The sequence below is a fragment of the Peromyscus leucopus genome, chromosome 4, assembly GCF_004664715.2.
Source record: "Peromyscus leucopus breed LL Stock chromosome 4, UCI_PerLeu_2.1, whole genome shotgun sequence".
Lineage (NCBI taxonomy): Eukaryota > Metazoa > Chordata > Mammalia > Rodentia > Cricetidae > Peromyscus > Peromyscus leucopus.
In genome coordinates, this window is record NC_051066.1 from 49,373,753 (window position 1) to 49,391,554 (window position 17,802).

General features: G+C 46.9%; 1 protein-coding gene across 2 annotated transcripts; it reads left to right on the forward strand.

Annotated features, from left to right (window-relative positions):
* The first annotated feature begins 6,221 nt into the window (after nucleotides 1–6,221).
* On the forward strand, nucleotides 6,222–17,186 carry Cdca7 (cell division cycle associated 7). Of its 2 annotated transcripts, XM_028885718.2 has the most exons (10): nucleotides 6,222–6,359; nucleotides 9,031–9,153; nucleotides 9,704–9,808; nucleotides 12,007–12,246; nucleotides 12,799–12,882; nucleotides 13,709–13,906; nucleotides 14,235–14,372; nucleotides 14,971–15,120; nucleotides 15,528–15,664; nucleotides 15,970–17,186. In XM_028885718.2, the coding sequence occupies exons 1-10, from the start codon at nucleotides 6,339–6,341 to the stop codon at nucleotides 15,998–16,000; spliced, it is 1,227 nt and encodes a 408-aa protein (XP_028741551.1). In that variant the 5' UTR covers nucleotides 6,222–6,338; the 3' UTR covers nucleotides 16,001–17,186. The 2 variants fall into 2 exon arrangements, with proteins under 2 accessions (XP_028741551.1, XP_028741552.1); XM_028885719.2 differs by lacking the exon at nucleotides 9,704–9,808.
* The last annotated feature ends 616 nt before the right edge of the window (nucleotides 17,187–17,802 follow it).

A 17,802-nucleotide genomic window follows, 5' to 3' on the forward strand; every position in this document is an offset into this window, starting at 1 on the left:
TGCAGTTGTCGCTGGCCATTGCTAACATTAAACCGTAGGTCCATGAAGTAAAAACAAAAATTTTGCCAAGTGCAAAAAAAAAAAAAAAAAAAAAAAAAAAAGTAATAGGGGAGAGCTAGAGTGTGGTGAAGTACACACCCTTGATCCCAGAACTTGGGAGACCGAGGACCTCTGTGAGTTTGAGGCCAGCCTGGTCTACCTAGTGAGATTGAGGCTAGCTGGGGCTACACATGAAATCCTGTCTCAAAAGACAAAACAAAACAGATTTTTTTTTAAAAAAAATTCTATTTCTCTGAGAGTCAGAATTAGGTTTGAGTTGTAATTGAGGTTCCATAATGTTGACGCTGACGTGGTGGAACTGATCAGAGCTAAACTTTATTCAAAGTACTTAAAGACACACACACAATAAAAATTTGAAAAGCACAATGTTCTAACACCTGAAGTTCACAATGGAAAATGTTCATCTAAGAAGATATATTTCCTTCTTGATAAAAATGGACACACACACACACACACACACACACACACACACACACATCTTTTCATTCATTTCTTCAGTATTCTGTAATTAGGTCTCCAATGTCAGCAAACTGACCTACTAAGACAATGTTGACTCGGAATGTCTAGCAAGCATTCCAATACAATGGGAGTGAAATATTTGTGAACTAACAGCCCCTGGGTGGCAAGGGCCCGGGCCCTCCCACTGACTTATCCTTCCATAGCCAGGAGGTCTATTAGGAGTTTTTCCCTTTATGCATTCTGAAAGCGGAGCACAGGGGAGGGAAATCTATAATTAGAGGGTTATTGAAAATAGAGATTTGTGACATGACGCACCCACCAACACAATAACAACTGTCGGGCCCCTTGTCTCCAGGTGTGATGGGTCTACTCCAAGCTCTGCTCGCCAACGCTGCCTGGGTTCATGTTACCACCCGAGGACTGGGTAGGTAGACCCAGCATCCATTCAGACATCAGCACTGTTTTGAAATCCCATCTGAAAATGATATATTTTGCTCCTTGTTGTATTCTTTGTTCAAAAGCCAACCATTCTAAGTCAAAGTCTGACTTTGGTTCACCTCATTATAAAAGGAGCTCAAGGCTTAGGGCCTCACTATCAAGTTTCAAACAAGAGGCAATGGAATTCTTGGTGCAAAGTGAAGAAAAGCCACAGGACGACACTCAGCTATCCTTAAAAGTTCCTACTAACCGATGGAAATGAAAGCCCTGCGCTGGAGGCGGGTCACTCAGAAGGCTTCACAGGTTTAAAAGTCCACCTCTAATCATTTTAGTGAATAAGAAGTGTTTACTGAAGGCCTGCTGTTTTCCAGCCCTCTGAGGACGTCTGTGCGCACCAGGCTTGGGAAACGACCCTCCTGTCTGCTGCTGTGGAAGCCTGAGTCCTCATCTTTCCCGGCATGCTGCAGTTCCACACTTGTTCATTTTGAGTCTTCCTTCCAAAATGAAAACACACCAGTGTGCGGTTAGCACAGTGACTCACCGTCCGATTCCCACTCATCAGACCCTGTAAAGGAAATGCATATTTAAGTCTATCCATGTCTTTATCGACATATGATACATACATTTTTTTATGAAATGCTTCATATTGTAAAAAAGCAGAGACTAAAAGTATGAAAGCTACTCATGTGCTCTTTCTTACTCATCTCATTCACTAATCTGCCATATTTGCTTCAAGTTGTTTATGTTTACGACCTAGGCTGACCTTGAACTGTAGATCCAGCGCATAACAGGCATGCGCCACTGTGCCTGATAATGATGCATGCCTTCTCCTCCCCCCTCCCCACCCCCTACTCTTCTCAGCACTCATGACCCAAAAGTCCCAACCCCCTCCTCCACCCCTTCCTTTCTTTCTCTCTTTAGAGTTAACGCCCATCTTATTCCACTTGTTCCCATTTTCACTCTTTCACAGTTCATCCGTGCTGTGCTTTTAACATTTCGTTAAGGGGTAGCCTTCTCCCATGTTTGCAGTTCACTTTTTCAGTCAACCTTGTGTTAGGAGCTAGCCACACCGATGCAAGAACAGTGCCCCATTTCTTTGAACTGTTGTTTAAGTTCTATCCCATGCCTGTACCACTGTTCTCTTACCTGTATGGTATCCCTTTGCTGTGGATATCACTCTATATAAATAAAACACTGATGGCCAGTGACCAGGCAGGAAGTATAGGCGGGACAAAGAGAGAGGAGAATTGGGGAAACAGGAAGAAGGAAGGAGAGACACTGCAGCCACCGCCAGGACAAGCAGCATGTAAAGACGCTGGTAAGCCACCAGCCACGTGGCAAGGTATAGATTTATAAAAATGGGTTAATTTAAGATGTAAGAATAGTTAGCAAGAAGCCTGCCACGGCCATACAGTTTGTAAGCAATATAAGTCTCTGTGTTTACTTGGTTGGGTCTGAGCGGCTGTGGGACTGGCGGGTGACAGAGATTTGTCCTGACTGTGGGCCAGGCAGGAAAACTCTAGCTACATCCCTTCTGCGGGGTGGTGGTGGCTACCCCTTCTGCGTGCTGGTGGTGGTTATCCCTTTTGCGGGCTGGTGGTGGTGGTTATCCCTTCTGCGGGGTGGTGGTGGTTATCCCTTCTGCGGGGTGGTGGTGGTTATCCCTTTTGAGGGGTGGTGGTGGTTATCCCTTCTGCGGGGTGGTGGTGGTTAATCTCATCAACTTGGTGGCACTAAGAAGTGCCTAGGGGATTATGAAAGTGCAATCCTGAGTGTCTTTGGTGTCTCCAGATTAACTAAGGAGGGACTTGTCCTGAGCATCACTCCACATGCTGGGGCTTTAGTGGCACAGACAGGAGAAAGGCGGTACAGCTAACACGGGTGTGCTCCTTCTGTGTCGCTGTGGCCTTCCCCACATCCTCTGGTGGGGACCTTCTGAAAGCCTGAGCCAAATAAGTCTCTCCGAGTTCATCTCCCTTACCTCCATGTTTATGTCAGAGACTCTTGTTCCGGTGATGGGACACAAAACACAAATACCACTTAGCTTGTTTGCCATATTTTGCCCTGAGATACTATGCTAATAGGACCAAGGCAGCTACTCCTCTGGCCCAGTTGGCTCCAACTTCAAAATAAAGTCTCTTAAATCTGAACACTTTCCATGCTCTGCAACAACCATCGGTATCTCAAGCATCCCCAGCTCTCACCGCCTCCTGGCTGCTCCTCCGTCTACACCATCCATGGGGTCAGACTGGGGCCCCAAGCTGGAAATCCTTCAGTGTCCTCCCATCGTGCCTGGAATAAATGCAGAGAGCTAGGAAGCCCTGAACGTCTAGTTTCTCTTTCTCTTTTCCTAGTTCTCAGTAGTAGAGATGGGATCTGCTGCCTGTGGACTGCCTTGGAACCAGATGCCATCTGCCTGAAACCAGTTCTTCCTCTCTCCCTATAGCTTCCTCCCTGGCCACTCAGGTCCCTGGTTGTATCATCTGCTTGTATAACTTTCGGAGTGGGAAGCATCCTTTATTCCCCGTCTTCTGCTTTTCCCTTTGCTTTTATCTTTCTTACAAATTATCACACCCGGAACTGCCTTGTATACCTCCGCTCTTCCACCAGAAGGTAAACTCTCTGGCCCTTGCATCCTCCATACTCAGAACAGCACCTGCTTTAGTGACCCTCCAACACTCCTTGCACATTGTTAGAGGCAGGACCTTGAAAGCCCCTGATGGTGAAGCCCAGCGGGAGACACGCTTTCTACAGTACACACAAGCACTTAAGTATTGTTTCTTTAAGGAAACAATATTCACACTTCCTGTGCTCACGTTCTATTTCATTGAAGAAGAAATGCAGGAACACAGAAAAACACGCATTGCATGATTCTTCCTCTAAGGCAGTTGCTATGGTTGTGTCCACGGGAGTCAGAGTGGCACTGTTACAGGGACCTGGAGCGAGGAGTCCATGGGGAGTCACTGATCCCTGTGAACATCCGGTGAAACAAGCTGAATAGGTCCGGACAAGTTGATGTTCAACACTGTACTTTCAGTCAACACCACCACCGGGTATACTTTCAAATTCTTAGTAGAGCTTGTCTTAGTCTTGCCAATCACAATGTAATTGCTAAGTTAATGTACCCACAAGCTCACACACTCCAAAATAGAAGAAAATATGCTAGTTGAAGCCCAACGAATTGATTTCATAATCTGTCCAGAGGACTGAACCTGCAGTGGAAACGGTTCCTCCAGGGCACCCATTTTGAAGTGGTTTTGTTCTTGAGTTGCTCTTTAATGCATGCAATCTACACTACTAACTTTTTTTTTGTAAGAACTGATCTATTCTTATCACTTAATACTTGTTCTCAGAAGGCTTTTCAAGTTTTTGCCTATTGTAGTAAAATCATATTTGTATCTAATGTGCATTTTTCTGATCACTAAAAAGATTAGCAGTCTTTTAAAAAAAAAAAAAAGCCAGCTATCTTAACCTTAAAAAAAAAAAAAAACAAAAGACATGTAAACCTGGCAAAATGGTGGCTCACGCCTTTAATCCCAGCACTTGGGAGGCAAAGGCCAGCAGATCTCTGTGAGTTTGAGGCCAGCCTCATCTACAGATCTAGTTCCAGGACAGCTAACGCTACACAGAGAAATCCTGTCTCCAAAAACCAAACCAAACCAACCAAACAAACAAACAAAACAACAACAACAAAAGAAACATGTAAACCAAAATTTTTGATTTTTTGAGACAGGGTTTCTCTGTGTAGCCCTGGCTGTACTAGAACTCGCTCTGTAGATTAGACTGGCCTTGAACTCATAGAGGTCCACCTGCCTCTGCCTCCCGAGTGCTGGGATTAAAGGCGTGTGCCGCCCCCACCCCTGCTCCCAGATTATTTTCTAATGTCTCAAGAAGACTAAGAATGCTTTCTCAGAACTTTACACAGGCAAAGTGACTTGGATGTTCCCTTCGTTCTGTGATCTCACCTGTTCTTTTTTACTTGCACAAAACTCTGTTCATAAGAACACTGCATAAAGGCGATTTTAGCTCATCATTCACTTAGTTGTTTATTCACCCAACAAATGTTGATTTGCCAGGAATTTTGCCAAACAAACCAAGAGCCGCTTCTCCCGATCCTCTAGAGATCTCTGTCTCTTGCACAGGAGAGTGATCCTTGGGCAGCTCCTTACAACCCATTGTCTTCCCACGTTTTTTATTTATAAGTCTTTATGGTCAATATGCAGGGAAAAGTGTGTGTGTGTGTGTGTGTGTGTGTGTGTGTGTGTGTGTGTGCGTGTGTTTGCGTTTGTGTGTGTGTGTGTGTCTGTGCGCACGCGCATGCTCTATTCACTGCCAAGGACTGGCGACATCAATACCAAGGAAAGTTTTGAAATGAGGGGAAATGCCTTCATTTCAAGCGCTGTTTTAAAGCTATGATTATGGTTAAAGTCTTAAAGCACCCCAGTTTTTTCGGTTGTTTCTTTCTTCTGTAAGCAAGTGCGTTTTGCTCTTTAAAAAGAGGGAAGAAGCCTCACTTATTTCACTGGTGTGCCCAGTTGGATGAAAAGGGCAATGAAAAACAGGTCTTTCAAATTAACTTCGGTAGTTCCCAATTTTGCCTGGAGAAAAACCGGACAATCCACATTGTAATCGTCTGCAGTTTGTATATCAGAAAGATAAGTCTCTAAAGACTTTACCCTCCAGGTTAGTCTTTTTTGACCTGCAGGAAATGTTTGCTACTTTAAAACCTACGGGTCAAGGGTAAAACAGTCGACTTCCGAATCTGAAGCACTGGAACTTAACACAGCTAATGACTTCAGATAGATAATGGTGTGGTTTGCCAGATAAGAAGTGCTACGCCCGGGATAAATCAGCTAGTTGTGGGTGGTGTCGCTGCTGGGTTCTTTGACATTTATCCATTTTTAAAAGATTAAACCACAGCAGAAATGAGAACGCTGGGGTTGGCTCAGCACGCAGTCTGTGCCAGTCCTCCCAGCTCGCGTGTTGCATGCAAATCAGCCGGTCAGTCCCGGGACCACGGCAGTCACTTTCGCGCCACTTTCCCAGGACCGCGCAGCTCCATAAAGAACCGGCAGCACTAAGTCCCCAAAATGCCACTGTTCCAACGCGCATTCAGCAGTTTCCGAGGATACTCAGGATTATGACGATCGGAACCACTTCGATTTTTTCCCCTTGGGGCTTGAGAGCTTCGGGTGCGGCGAGAGAAGTCATCTTAGCTGGCAGGACCTGTGTCCCGGCGCGGGAAAGCCGGCGGCCCCGCCCCTCCGGCGGCGGAGTGCGCGCCCCGCCTCTGCCCCGGATCTCCTGCTGCTCCGGCTCCAAGTGCTTGTGGGTTCCTCTGGTCTGTCCCCGCACCGAGTGCTTGGGTACCCGCTGCCAGCATGGAGGCTCGCCGCACGCGGGTGAGGCTCGGCCGGGTGCACCGGGGCGGGCTTGGTGGGTGCTGGACGCCGGCGGGCCGGGGCCACTTCCCTACAACTCCGCGGGTGAGCGCCGCTCCCTTGTCCCACGGCGCTCCTGATCGTCGCCAGATTAGGGGAAGTCACAGGTTGCTTTTGCTTTTCTTATAATCTTTGCACCTAGGATAACTCTAGACCAAGGTGATGCGCCCGCCGGCGCGCACGGGGTTGGCAGCGCTGGGGGAGCCTGCGGGACGTGCGTTCGTGGTGCACGTGCGCGCCGGAGGCCGGGGGCTGGCTGCTGGCGGTGGTGTTCGGCGGTCCAGTCCCAGCCCTTCCATCCCCTGGGACTGTGCCCAGCACTACTCGCTCACGGCGGGTGCGTACCCACGCGTGCACTGGTGGCCCTGGGACCCGCTGCCTCTCCTCTGAGGCCCCTTCAACCACTCTGGATCTCTGGATTTAGGTTTGAAGGCCTTGTGAACATCTCTTGAGAACTTGGGTTGTGCACGTGGGGGAAGGTATTGTTTTAGTCCCAGGCTGTAATTAAGCGCAGTTTAGGGGTCCAGCGGTGCAATCCGTGCACCACGGCGGTTTCAGTGTGCTTCCCTGCGTCCCCTCCTCACCACCCCGTCTCTACCTCACTTGCAGCTGCGAGCTGCCCCGAGTGGAACGTTACTTTTTTGCTCCAACGGAAGCCAGAACTTACGTCCTGCCCTGAAGAGGGTTGAAGAGTGGGGGGGATGGGCGGAAAGGAAGACAGTGACGTGCTTCAAATAAATATCGTAGGTTCGGGACCCTTGTTGGCTGGTCTGGGTGGGTAGGCGGGGTCGTGGTTCGGTAGCGGATTTCAGCCCGTGGGGAATTGGACTAGGTGCACATTTGGGCACCTGACTGGAGGAATCGGTTTCACATCCGTTTTCCTCATTTAAGTGATAGTAACGATGTCACTTTTTGCTGCAAAGAATTAAGCAAACATCGCTAGCAAAGTCTGCCGCCAAGAAACACTGCCCATAAATGGAATTAGTTATATCTGCCAAGAAAGTTCATCCCAGGCATGGCCATTTGCTCTGCTTTTCTGTGTTTTTTTCCATCAGGGATGTATTCGACTGGTGAATGACTCTTGGCCTGTCCTGGCTTGTTAAAGCGTAGCCTGTTTTCTGGGCGGCTTTCGATAGAATGCCTCCCTGGAGGCTGCCATGGAGGTAGATTGATTAGCAAAGTGGGGAGAATGGAGTCATTTAAGGAGCTGTGCTGTTCTAGGGAATCTCTTCGGGTTTTGCATTGTGTTTCACCCTGTTGCCTTGGGCTTCCTCGTCTGGAAAACGGGGCAGAGACTTTGGAGATGCTTTTTCTGACGGCACACCGGCTTGAACATTTACTGTAAATACAACCTTTATATTGTGTGGCTCTCCCTATCACCACTATCACCACATCTAACGAGGGGAGACTGGGCTGCCATCATCTGGGAAATAATTTTATTGAATCTGAGAGACTAAAATGCAGAGTGTTTGGTGTGGAAGGAAGTCCATCTCCCTACACCTAGACCTTCTCTGTCCCCCTAACACATGTGGGCACTCTTGTGGAGCTGCTAAGAAGAGCTTGTCCTTTAAGGTTTCCAGTGCAAAAACATACTGCTATTCCTTGACTGTTTAAGACTGTAAGAACTAATGCACTCCTTCAGATCATCATGTCCCAAGAAATGGCAAAAATGGCTGTCCTGGTTAAGTTACATTTTCTGGTGAACAGTACAGGGCTATAAATGAGATGAATGGAGCATTTTCATCTCTCCAAGTAATCTGACCTTATGATAGGCTTTTTAGAAAGAACTCTTCCCCCGTGGGCTGGGGATTGACCCCAGGCAGGACTTTGCTTGCTAGGCAAATACTTACCACTGAGCACTACCCCAGTCTTTAAAATTTCAGGTCTTAAGGGGCCATGGGAAAGAGCTGCCTGGAGACCATGGTCATGGGGGGCTCAGGTGGAGCCAGGTGTCCCACCTGGCCTTTGAGCCAAGCTGTCCTCTAACTTGGCTCCTTGTACCATGTGGTTACAGGCTGACAATACTTGATTTGTAAGGACTTGTGCAGGACCTCGGTACCCCTCCTCATTGGAGCGGGGCCTGTTTGGATGGCTGCCATCTTAAAGCACAGGACCTGCCCAATTTTTGTAGTTTGGAAAATTAGCATCACAGTGCAGAGCCCAAAGCTTACATAAAAAGACCTCATTAGCTTGATTTTTGGCTGAGGGAGAAAAATTGCTCTGCCATCTTGCACTTTTGAAATCTCCTTTTAGAAGTACAGTTCAATTAGAAAAAATGAGGTTGGATTTTAGGAGCTGGCATCAGTCTCTGTGAGTTCAATATAATGTTAAATGCTTAGGATTATAGGCTGGGAAGAGAAGTAACTGCAGATGTTTGGATAAATTGATAAATATTAAAATGTTCTCCAGACGAGATCCTTTCTTAGAATTTGACCTGGGTTGGGTTTTTTTTTTTTTTTTTTTTCTGGGTAGCAATTGCCAATCTCATTTTTTTCTCTGTAGTGTCTGAAAAAAAAAAGATGTGTTCATCTCCTCTGCTGTTTAAGCCTACCAAACTGAGAAACGACCTCTGTAGTGGTTCTGTACTGCAAGGAAGCATTCCACTTAATGGTGTTGCCGTTTCTCTTTGCAGCAAAAGGCTCTCAAAGTAAAGAACTTAAAGAATGTCAGATATATGAAGCTGATTTCCATGGAAACGTCGTCATCCTCTGATGACAGTTGTGACAGCTTTGCTTCTGATAATTTTGCAAACACAGTAAGTGCTGCCCGAGAATAAACAGAATTGAGTCTGCAATGCTCCGAATGCCCCGAAATGCTTTGTGCATGATTAAAACTGCTTGCTTTTCGCCTGCGTTTCTATGCAGCCGTGAGGGAAATGCGGCATGCACTGTAATTTCATTTCACTCTTTGCTGGGGTTCTAGGTAGTAATTGTTGGAGGTGGATTAGCTGCTCATTGTGTCCCTTTGAAGTGTCGCCTAGCCTAACAGGACTGATGACTTGCTATAACAACTCAGAAATCATTTGTAAACCTCTGGACCATTTTTCTTTGTAACAAAAGCCATTCTCTTGTAGTGCACTTGTAAATGTGATTTGCTCTCTGCATGCTTTATGGAAAATTGGTTCTTGAAAAAGAGGAAAAAAAAATCCACAGCCACATTTATTTATTTTACAGCAACCTAAATTCAGGTCAGATATCAGTGAAGAACTGGCTAATGTTTTTTATGAGGACTCTGATAATGAATCTTTCTGCGGCTTTTCAAAGGGTGAGGTGCAAGTTGTATTAAGCCATTGTGGATTTTTACAGAAACCAGGGCCAGATGTCACTAACGAATTGGCCAGCATTTTTCATGCCGACTCTGATGATGAATCATTTTGCGGTTTTTCAGAGAGTGAGATACAAGATGGAATGGTGAGTCTGAGAAGTTCACCAGTATCAAGAAGTGAGGTACATTTAGAGGCTGGGGAGATTTGCCCTTCGACCTCCTCCTCCCCATACCTATAGCTCTCCTTTCAGTCCAGCTAGGAGACTTTGATGACCTGATCATGTTTTCTTCGTGTCTTCAAGCCATTTTTACCCATGTCCTGCGTGTAGGCCTTAACACAATTTTTTTTTTAGGTTCTAAAAATCTTGGAGATTTGTTAAATAAAGTTGGCTATCCTGCAGATTGCCGTTAGCTGCAGATCTGGCCTGATGCCAGGAGGCACGTATGTCCTAAAGATTAGCTACATTGGCACTTAGATGCAGGTTCCAATAGTTCCAGTTGTGCCTGCATCTTGGGAGCCTCTCAGGACCACATCGATGATGACAAGTAGGGCCTTTCCTGTATCAGTGTTTTCTTGCTCGATCTGCTTTGCCTGTCCGCCTGTGCTTCTCTCCCCTCTCGGCTGTCACCTCCCCGGGTGGCTGCCATGCCTGTGCTCTAGTCCCTGAGCATGGTGTGCTTAAACTGTCCCCTAAGGAAGTGGGGTGTGCATTACAGTCACCTGCATGTTCTCCCCCTCACCGTGCCTGACAACATTCCCACAGGCCACCGCTTGAATGACACCGTTCTGAGGGACAGCACGTGCCCTAGAACTATTTCTTTAGCAACTGCTGGGCCAGTGCATGCTTCCCTAATAAAAGACTTTGGTCCCGACGGGTGTTGATTGGCATCTGTTAGCTGGGGGCAGTCTGCAGATCCGGATGTGACCCATTGTCTGCGGCTTGACTAGTCTAGGCAGTCTCTTAGCTCTTCGGGGGTATTAACTTGTGATGACTAAAACGCTAGTTGGTTGAAAGTGCTAAGAGTTCATGAAAGTTTTGTTTTGTGATCTCCATCCATGAACACTACCTGCCCATGGGGATCCTTATTTGTTGGTACTGGGGATCAAACCCAGGGTCTTGGATATGCTAAACATAGACTCTACCACTGAACTGCATCCTCAGCCCATTCAATGTTTTGAGGGGCTGAGGAGATGGCTCAGCTTGCCTTGCCAAATATAAGGACTGCAGTTCAATGTCCAGAAACTTACGTACATGCTTAGTGGGTATGGTGGCTTATCTGTAGTTCCAGCTTCTCAGAAAGCAGAGATAGGATCCTTAGAGCAAGTTGGCTAACAAGATAGCACATCATTGAGCTCTGGATTTGATTGAGAGATCCTGTCTCAGTAAGGTCAAAGATGATTCCTGATAGTAAGCTCAGGCCTGCACATGCACACTCATGCATGGGCACACATGCAAAAATGAGAGTTATGCTGTCCTGAACATTCATGTTCTAAGCTTTCATGTGTCTATGTATTGGGTCTCTACCTAGGAGTGGATGGCTGGAATATATGGAGACTGTTTAACTTTTGAGCAAGCTGGCAGATTTAGCTTTACTAGTTGGTATGAAGTGATATCTAGATCTTGACTTATAAACACGGTTAATTTGAGTGGTAGCTAGACTAGTCAGAGTCAAAGACTAGAAAGATGGTGGTAGCCAGGGACTGGTGTTGGGAGGAAGTGGTATTTTTTGCTTGCTTGTTTGTTTTTGAGGCAGGGTCTGGCAGTGTAGCTCAGGCTGGCCTAGAAATGGCTGTGTAGCCCAGGGTCCCTACTTGTAGGGCTTAACTGGCATGGGCCAACACACCCCACAGAGCTTACTGTTGGATGGACCTGAAGTTTCAGTTCAGCAAGATAAAATCTTGGTTCAAGTGAAGGCCCCACAGCAATGAGGTGTATTTTAATCACAATTAAAAAGGAAGTGGAAATTGGCAGTCTAGGATATTACTTAATACTATCGTAGGCATTGAAACCACGTTTATGGGTGAAACACAGATGTCCTAGAGGACTTGATGAGAATGACCCGGGATTAGTTTTAGGGAAATGGGAAGGGGGTAGGCGTATAGTAGCACAGGTCTTGGGACCGTGATGGTGGCTGGGGCAGCGTCTCAGAAGAGCAACCCTGTGAAGTTCTTCTCCCGTTTTGTGTGCATTTTCAAGTCTTGATTTTTGTTGCCCGTGATCCTTGCTGGCCACTTGGGCTGATTTGCTCTCATCCTTTATTCCGAAAGGATCTGTAGCAGTCATTGGGGCCGCTTGTCTGCCGGTCGCAGGTCCTTAACACCCCCCTCTGCTCTCTTAACCAGAGACTGCAGTTAGACAGGGAAGGCTGCAGGACCCGGAGTCAGTGCCGCCACCCTGGACCCCTCAGGGTAGCCATGAAGTTCCCAGCAAGGAACACCCGGAGGTCGGCCACCAAAAAGGCAGTCCCCTCAAAACCCTCTGAGAACTCCGCCAACGATTCCCAGTCTGACTCTGAAGAGGAAGAGGGCGGCATGAATTTCCTGGAGAAAAGGGCTCTCAATATCAAGCAGAACAAAGCCATGGTAGGTGTTGGGATGCATCAGCACCCTCCCCAGCTTTTCCCTGAGCAAAACAGAGCTATGGTAGGTGTTGGGATGCATCAGCACCCTCCCCAGCTTTTCCCTGAGCAAGCTCATGTCTTCTACCTCTCTCCTAAGAACTGTTTCCACAGAGTTGTGAAGACTTCATGGTGTGTTTTAAATATTTATATTTGTTTTTATTTGTGTGGGGGAGGGGGGTTGTGCTATGCGTGCGGTGCCCTTGGAGGCCAGAGGAGGGCATTTTGTGTCCCCTGGAACTGGAGTTAGTTAGGCGTGATTGTGAGCTACCATGTGGGTGCTGGGAACTGAACCCAGGTCCTCTGCAAGAGCAGCCAGTGCTTTTAACCACTGAGCCTTCTGTCCAGCCCCTGCGGCTGCTTTGGATGACTAGTGGGGAAGTCAGAAACTTGACTGTGTCAACCTGTTAACTGGTAAGTTAAGGGATAAGTTAAGGAGAAAGTTAAGGCTAGCATTATTTCCACAAATGGCCTGTTGTCACCCGTTATAATTTGTTCACTTTCTTCCCCTCTCTAGCTTGCAAAACTCATGTCAGAATTAGAAAGCTTCCCTGGCATATTCTCTGGAAGACATTCTCTCCCTGGCCACAGATCCAAAGGTGTAAGTCCTTCTTTCTAAACTGTTGTTTTGGACAAGCCCAGGGCAGATCCCTGAGATTTTAGGGTCTTGTTTTTATGCTGGGGGTGGGGTCGCTAGAAACCAGCCTTCTTGGAGCTCTGGATGGTCTTTGCATCCTGGGCATTTTGGCTCTCCCACCCTGTGGCCACACTCCTTCGGTAATTGCTCCTCTTCGTACTAGCAGCAAGGAAGATTGACGACTTGTTGCTATGTCCCCAAGCAGCACCTTTTCTTCCTACATGCGAGATAGAAAATAGGTTTGTTTTTAAAAGCCGATTGAGGGGAAAAAGTACACACAAGTCATATTGATAATGGTATCTGATGGCATCCCAAGAGACGAAGCTGGTGTGAACGGGGTTGGGGGGGTGGGGGCGTGGTGAGGTTTGTTGTGTTGGCTATGGCACAAAAGACAAGTCTGCATTTCCCTACTCCCCCATGGGGAGTCAGGCCGGAAGCCAGCAAGGCGTTGCGGGAAGCAACCCACGCATTCTTTGTGTAATATGGAGATAGCATGTGTATTCTGAGAGTCTAGAGACGTCATGGGAAAGGCTTTGGGGTCAGGAGCTCAGGTTTCACATATCCAGTAACTGAAGTAGAAGAGTAAATGGCAGAAGAATAAGTAAAGTTGCAGTGGCTGTATGTATGTACGGCTTTGGGGTGGTGTTTACGCATTGTGGAAAGGGCAAAGGAAATGTGAAAATGGAGCTCTTCTTTGACCTCACTCTCCTTAAGGGAAAGTTGCAGTTTCCCCAAGTGAGGATCTCTGTAATAGAGCAAGTGGAGCTATATTGTGTGTTTCATTCACCAGTCAAAGCCACCTAGAAGACGCACATTCCCTGGTGTGGCTTCCAGAAGGAACCCTGAACGGAGAGCCCGGCCTCTTACTAGGTCAAGGTCTCGGATCCTGGGGTCTTCGGGTGCTCTTCCCACGGAGGAGGAAGAAGAGGAGGAAGAGGATAAGTACATGCTAGTGAGAAGGAGGAAGTCTGTGGACGGCTACATGAATGTGAGTCCTTGCTGATCTCTCCTCTTAACGTTTCCCATCTTCAGGAAGCTTGGCATTGAGCACAGCCTCAGGCCATCCCAAGTCATGAATGCTACATAAGCGTACTTAATTTTGTTAGCGGGCAGGAGTCAGATTTTCAACTTCTCAATATTGTAGGAATTATTTCTGTGCTTTTAGCCAGTTATCCTCACAGTACGTTTATGGGCTGCTCCCTCTCTCCATAAGCAAGAAAAATTTTCCAGGTTGAATTTTCTGTGTAAAGTTTCAAACAAAGCATCCTGAGATTTAGGGCTACAGAGAGGAACTCAATCTCGTGCTTCTTATTCAGGACGATGACATGCCCAGAGGTCGTCGCCCTGGGTCCATGACCCTTCCACATATAATTCGCCCGGTAGAGGAAGTTACAGAGGAAGAGATCAAGAACATTTGCGGCAACTCTCGCGAGAAGATCTACAACCGATCGCTGGTGAGTGCCCTGGGGTTATGTCTTGAAACAGAAGCTGCACATGGTATATAGTCTGGACATTCATGCTTGTGCTTTTTTTTTTTTCATACAAGGGAAGAAGAGTTTTATAGTATGCCTTTGAATGAATCTGCCTAGGAAGTCTGCAGTAGGGTTATATCTTCCTAATTTAGAAGTGGATTCATTCAGCTGGGATTTACAGTGTATCGTTAGGGTGTATCTGTCTCCAGCCACTGGGAATGCAGTGGTGAGCCAAAGATTTTAAAAAAATGGATTTAGAAAAGAGGATAAACATGGATTTGGGTGGAATTTTCTTCTTCCCATGCTGGGGATCAAACCCAGGACCTCGAGTGGGTTAGGGATGTACTCTGGCCTTGAGCCCTCCAAACAGTTTTGACGATATGACATTGTACCACGGATAGAGTGCGAAGCCTTGCTCAAGATGCTTTCATGCTTGTGTATGCGGGTGCTACGTGGACTTTAAGAAGAAGCGTCGGGTCCTTTCTTACCCGTGTGGGTGTTCTCGGTGCCATGTTTCCGTTTTTGTTTTTCTCTACAAAATGCGGCGTTTGCGTCTTCTCTCACCGGGTCTTCCTTCCAGGGCTCGACATGCCATCAGTGTCGCCAGAAAACCATTGATACCAAAACAAACTGCAGAAACCCAGACTGCTGGGGCGTCCGGGGCCAGTTCTGTGGTCCCTGCCTTCGGAACCGCTACGGTGAAGAGGTCAAGGATGCCCTCTTGGACCCGGTAGGTGCCTTAAAAGGTCGGGGAGGGGCTGGGACTCTTGGTGTCAGGAGTCCATGGTGTGGTGCTGCAGGGATGTAACTGTCCAGAGAGCTCGGGGCTGCTGCCCAAAGCCCATTTTTCATCCCTGGTGGTGGGTGTGTAACTTTCTTGCATTATATCTTATGATTGTGTGTGTGTGTGTGTGTGTGTGGTGTGTGTGTGGTGTGTGCCAGGGCTGGAACCACATGCGCTAGGCAAATGTTCTCAAACTGAAACAAATTTGGACCCCTGTTTTATGGTTTAGTTATTAAAAAAAAAAATCACAGGGTAAGTGAGTTGATACTAAGTACTTTAACGGCTAAAGAAACGGAACCGCTGGGTGGAGGGGAAGTGATGCTTAGCCTCGGTGCTTCCCCTCAATTCTTCAGAACTGGCACTGCCCGCCCTGTCGAGGGATTTGCAACTGCAGCTTCTGCCGCCAGCGTGATGGACGGTGCGCCACCGGAGTCCTCGTGTATTTAGCCAAGTATCATGGCTTCGGGAACGTGCATGCTTACCTGAAAAGGTAATGGCCGTTGTGGTTTTCTCTTTCACGTGAGCCTGCATTCATGCCTTAATAAGATGATAGAAGTCTGAAGTGTCGCTCTCTTGAGTCAGGGGAATGTTAGTGGAAATGCATCTTCCTGTGAGTGGGTCACGGATATAACATTCAGGGTGGGTGTCTAAGACACATGTGTTGACACTGTGTATGTTAGGACTCCACAAAAACTTTTGTTTTTCTTTTAAAGAAAGGAATTTGGCTTTCCAAAGAGAATTATTGGTTGGAAATAATTCCAACAGTCTTGATGTCTTCCCCTTTTTTTCCCACAGTCTGAAGCAGGAGTTTGAAATGCAAGCCTGAAGATTCACCACCTGCCTTTGGCTTCTCAAGGACTCCTGTTCTTGATACCGGCATTGATGGAAACCTGAGTAAGAATCTTGGCGACCAATCTGTGTTAGAACTCAGTCTGGTTAACCTCGTTAGATTCGCCCTTGTTTCTGAAGCATCGTGGAAGGCGTACATACTGCTAGGTTCACTTCAGCTATGTGTAGTTTCCCAAAGCTTGCCCTGGCTCTGCCTTGTAGCCTCCCTACTCCCATGGTCCTCTGCCACCACTTTTTAAGTTTCTGAGTTCTTAGGCGGCAGTTTTAGAAAGCATTATTTGTCTTGTTGGTGTTGAAATAGTCTCAGGACATACCCATAAACCCAAGCGCTTAGGGGTGCAGCGGTATTGGGGCCCAACGGTTCTCGTGAATTGCAGGGAACAGCTCTTTAAGTTGTTCACGCGGAATCAGCGCACGCCGTTTAGTATTTAGTGTTCTGTTGGCTGACATTTGAAATGGGTAACGCCAAGGCACAAACAAAGGTCTGAACATGGTGTGGAGAAATGAGGTAATTGTTGGAAGTGGAATGGCACACTGAACGACTTTCTGGAGAACACAGCTCCTCTGTGTTGGGCTCGGGGTGCACCTTGTCACAGTTGAGACTCCGTTGCTGCTTAGATCGTTCTTAAGTTAGACCGGTTCCTCTGGCTTACACAGTCACCCAAGGGTTTGTGGCAACATGGTGCCATAATTACTTAAATTGCTGTAGAAAAGGCCTTCCGGGAAATTAAGATGACGAGACCACAATGGGCTGGTTTGAAATCTTGCTGTTCCGCTTGAGAAACTTGACTTCCAGGATTTCACTGTTCCTGGCAGTTTCCTGAAGAGGATACCCTCGGGGTGGTGTTGTGTCCAGGGTTTAGGTTCTAACAGTTTTCTAACAGTGACCTTTTAGAGAGGGGTGGCTTTGAACCACTTGTTAACGAGTTACCTCTGGAGTGTGTGGCAGATGGCGTGAGTCATCTCCTTCCCCTTTTCCTTTAGTCCGGTCCTTGAGTCGCGGTGGACTCCAAGTGACTGATTCCATCGCACGTGTAACATGTGCCCCACTCTGTCTGTGATGCCACCGGACCTTGAATCATTCAGTGTAAATACAGCTTTTGCTCTGTAATGCTTTTATACAAAGGTTTTTTTATTTTGATAATAAAACATTTTGTTCTAAATTGTGTGTTTATTTTTGTTTTAAAAAATTTATGTTACTATACTTAATCCCTTTTTCTCTTTGTATTTTGAAAGGGCATTTCTGCCTCTTCTAAAACTTTCTCTTTTGGATTAAATTTCCAAGGCCCACAGCCAGCTCTTTTGAACAGGGTCAGAAAGTGGACTACGATAGCCACATTGACAGACAGGACGCAACATGTGCTTGGGAAATTTTTTTGTTGCTTTCCTTTATCATTTTCAGTACTTGGCCACTTTTATCAACTTTTCAAATACTTACTAAATGTGTTCTGTGCCTTGAGGTTTCTAGAACTAGAACATACAGAAGAGAAAGACTTTAGAGCCAGGCATGGTGGTACGTGGAGTCACAAGACACTGAAGCGGGAGGATTGCAAATTGAGGCAAGCCTCAAAAAATCAATTACTTTAAAGATTTTAATTTATATATTTGCATGGATTTCTTCTGCATGTGTGTGCAGGTGCCCTCGGGAGGCCAGAAGAGGGTGTTGCCCCTTGGAGCTTGAGTTACGGACAGTTGCGACCCACCAGATCTGGGTGCTGGGGACTGAACTGAGTCCATAGAGATGAGCAAGTACTCCTAATTGCTGAGCCGTCCAGACTC

Bases quoted from the DNA above. Each gene is read 5' to 3' on its own strand.
- Cdca7 (XM_028885718.2), top strand. From the start codon at position 6,339: ATGGAGGCTCGCCGCACGCGG. The intron at 12,883-13,708 runs GTAAGTCCTTCT...TTCATTCACCAG, and splicing joins CTGGCCACAGATCCAAAGGT to TCAAAGCCACCTAGAAGACG. The intron at 14,373-14,970 runs GTGAGTGCCCTG...TCTTCCTTCCAG, and splicing joins AGATCTACAACCGATCGCTG to GGCTCGACATGCCATCAGTG.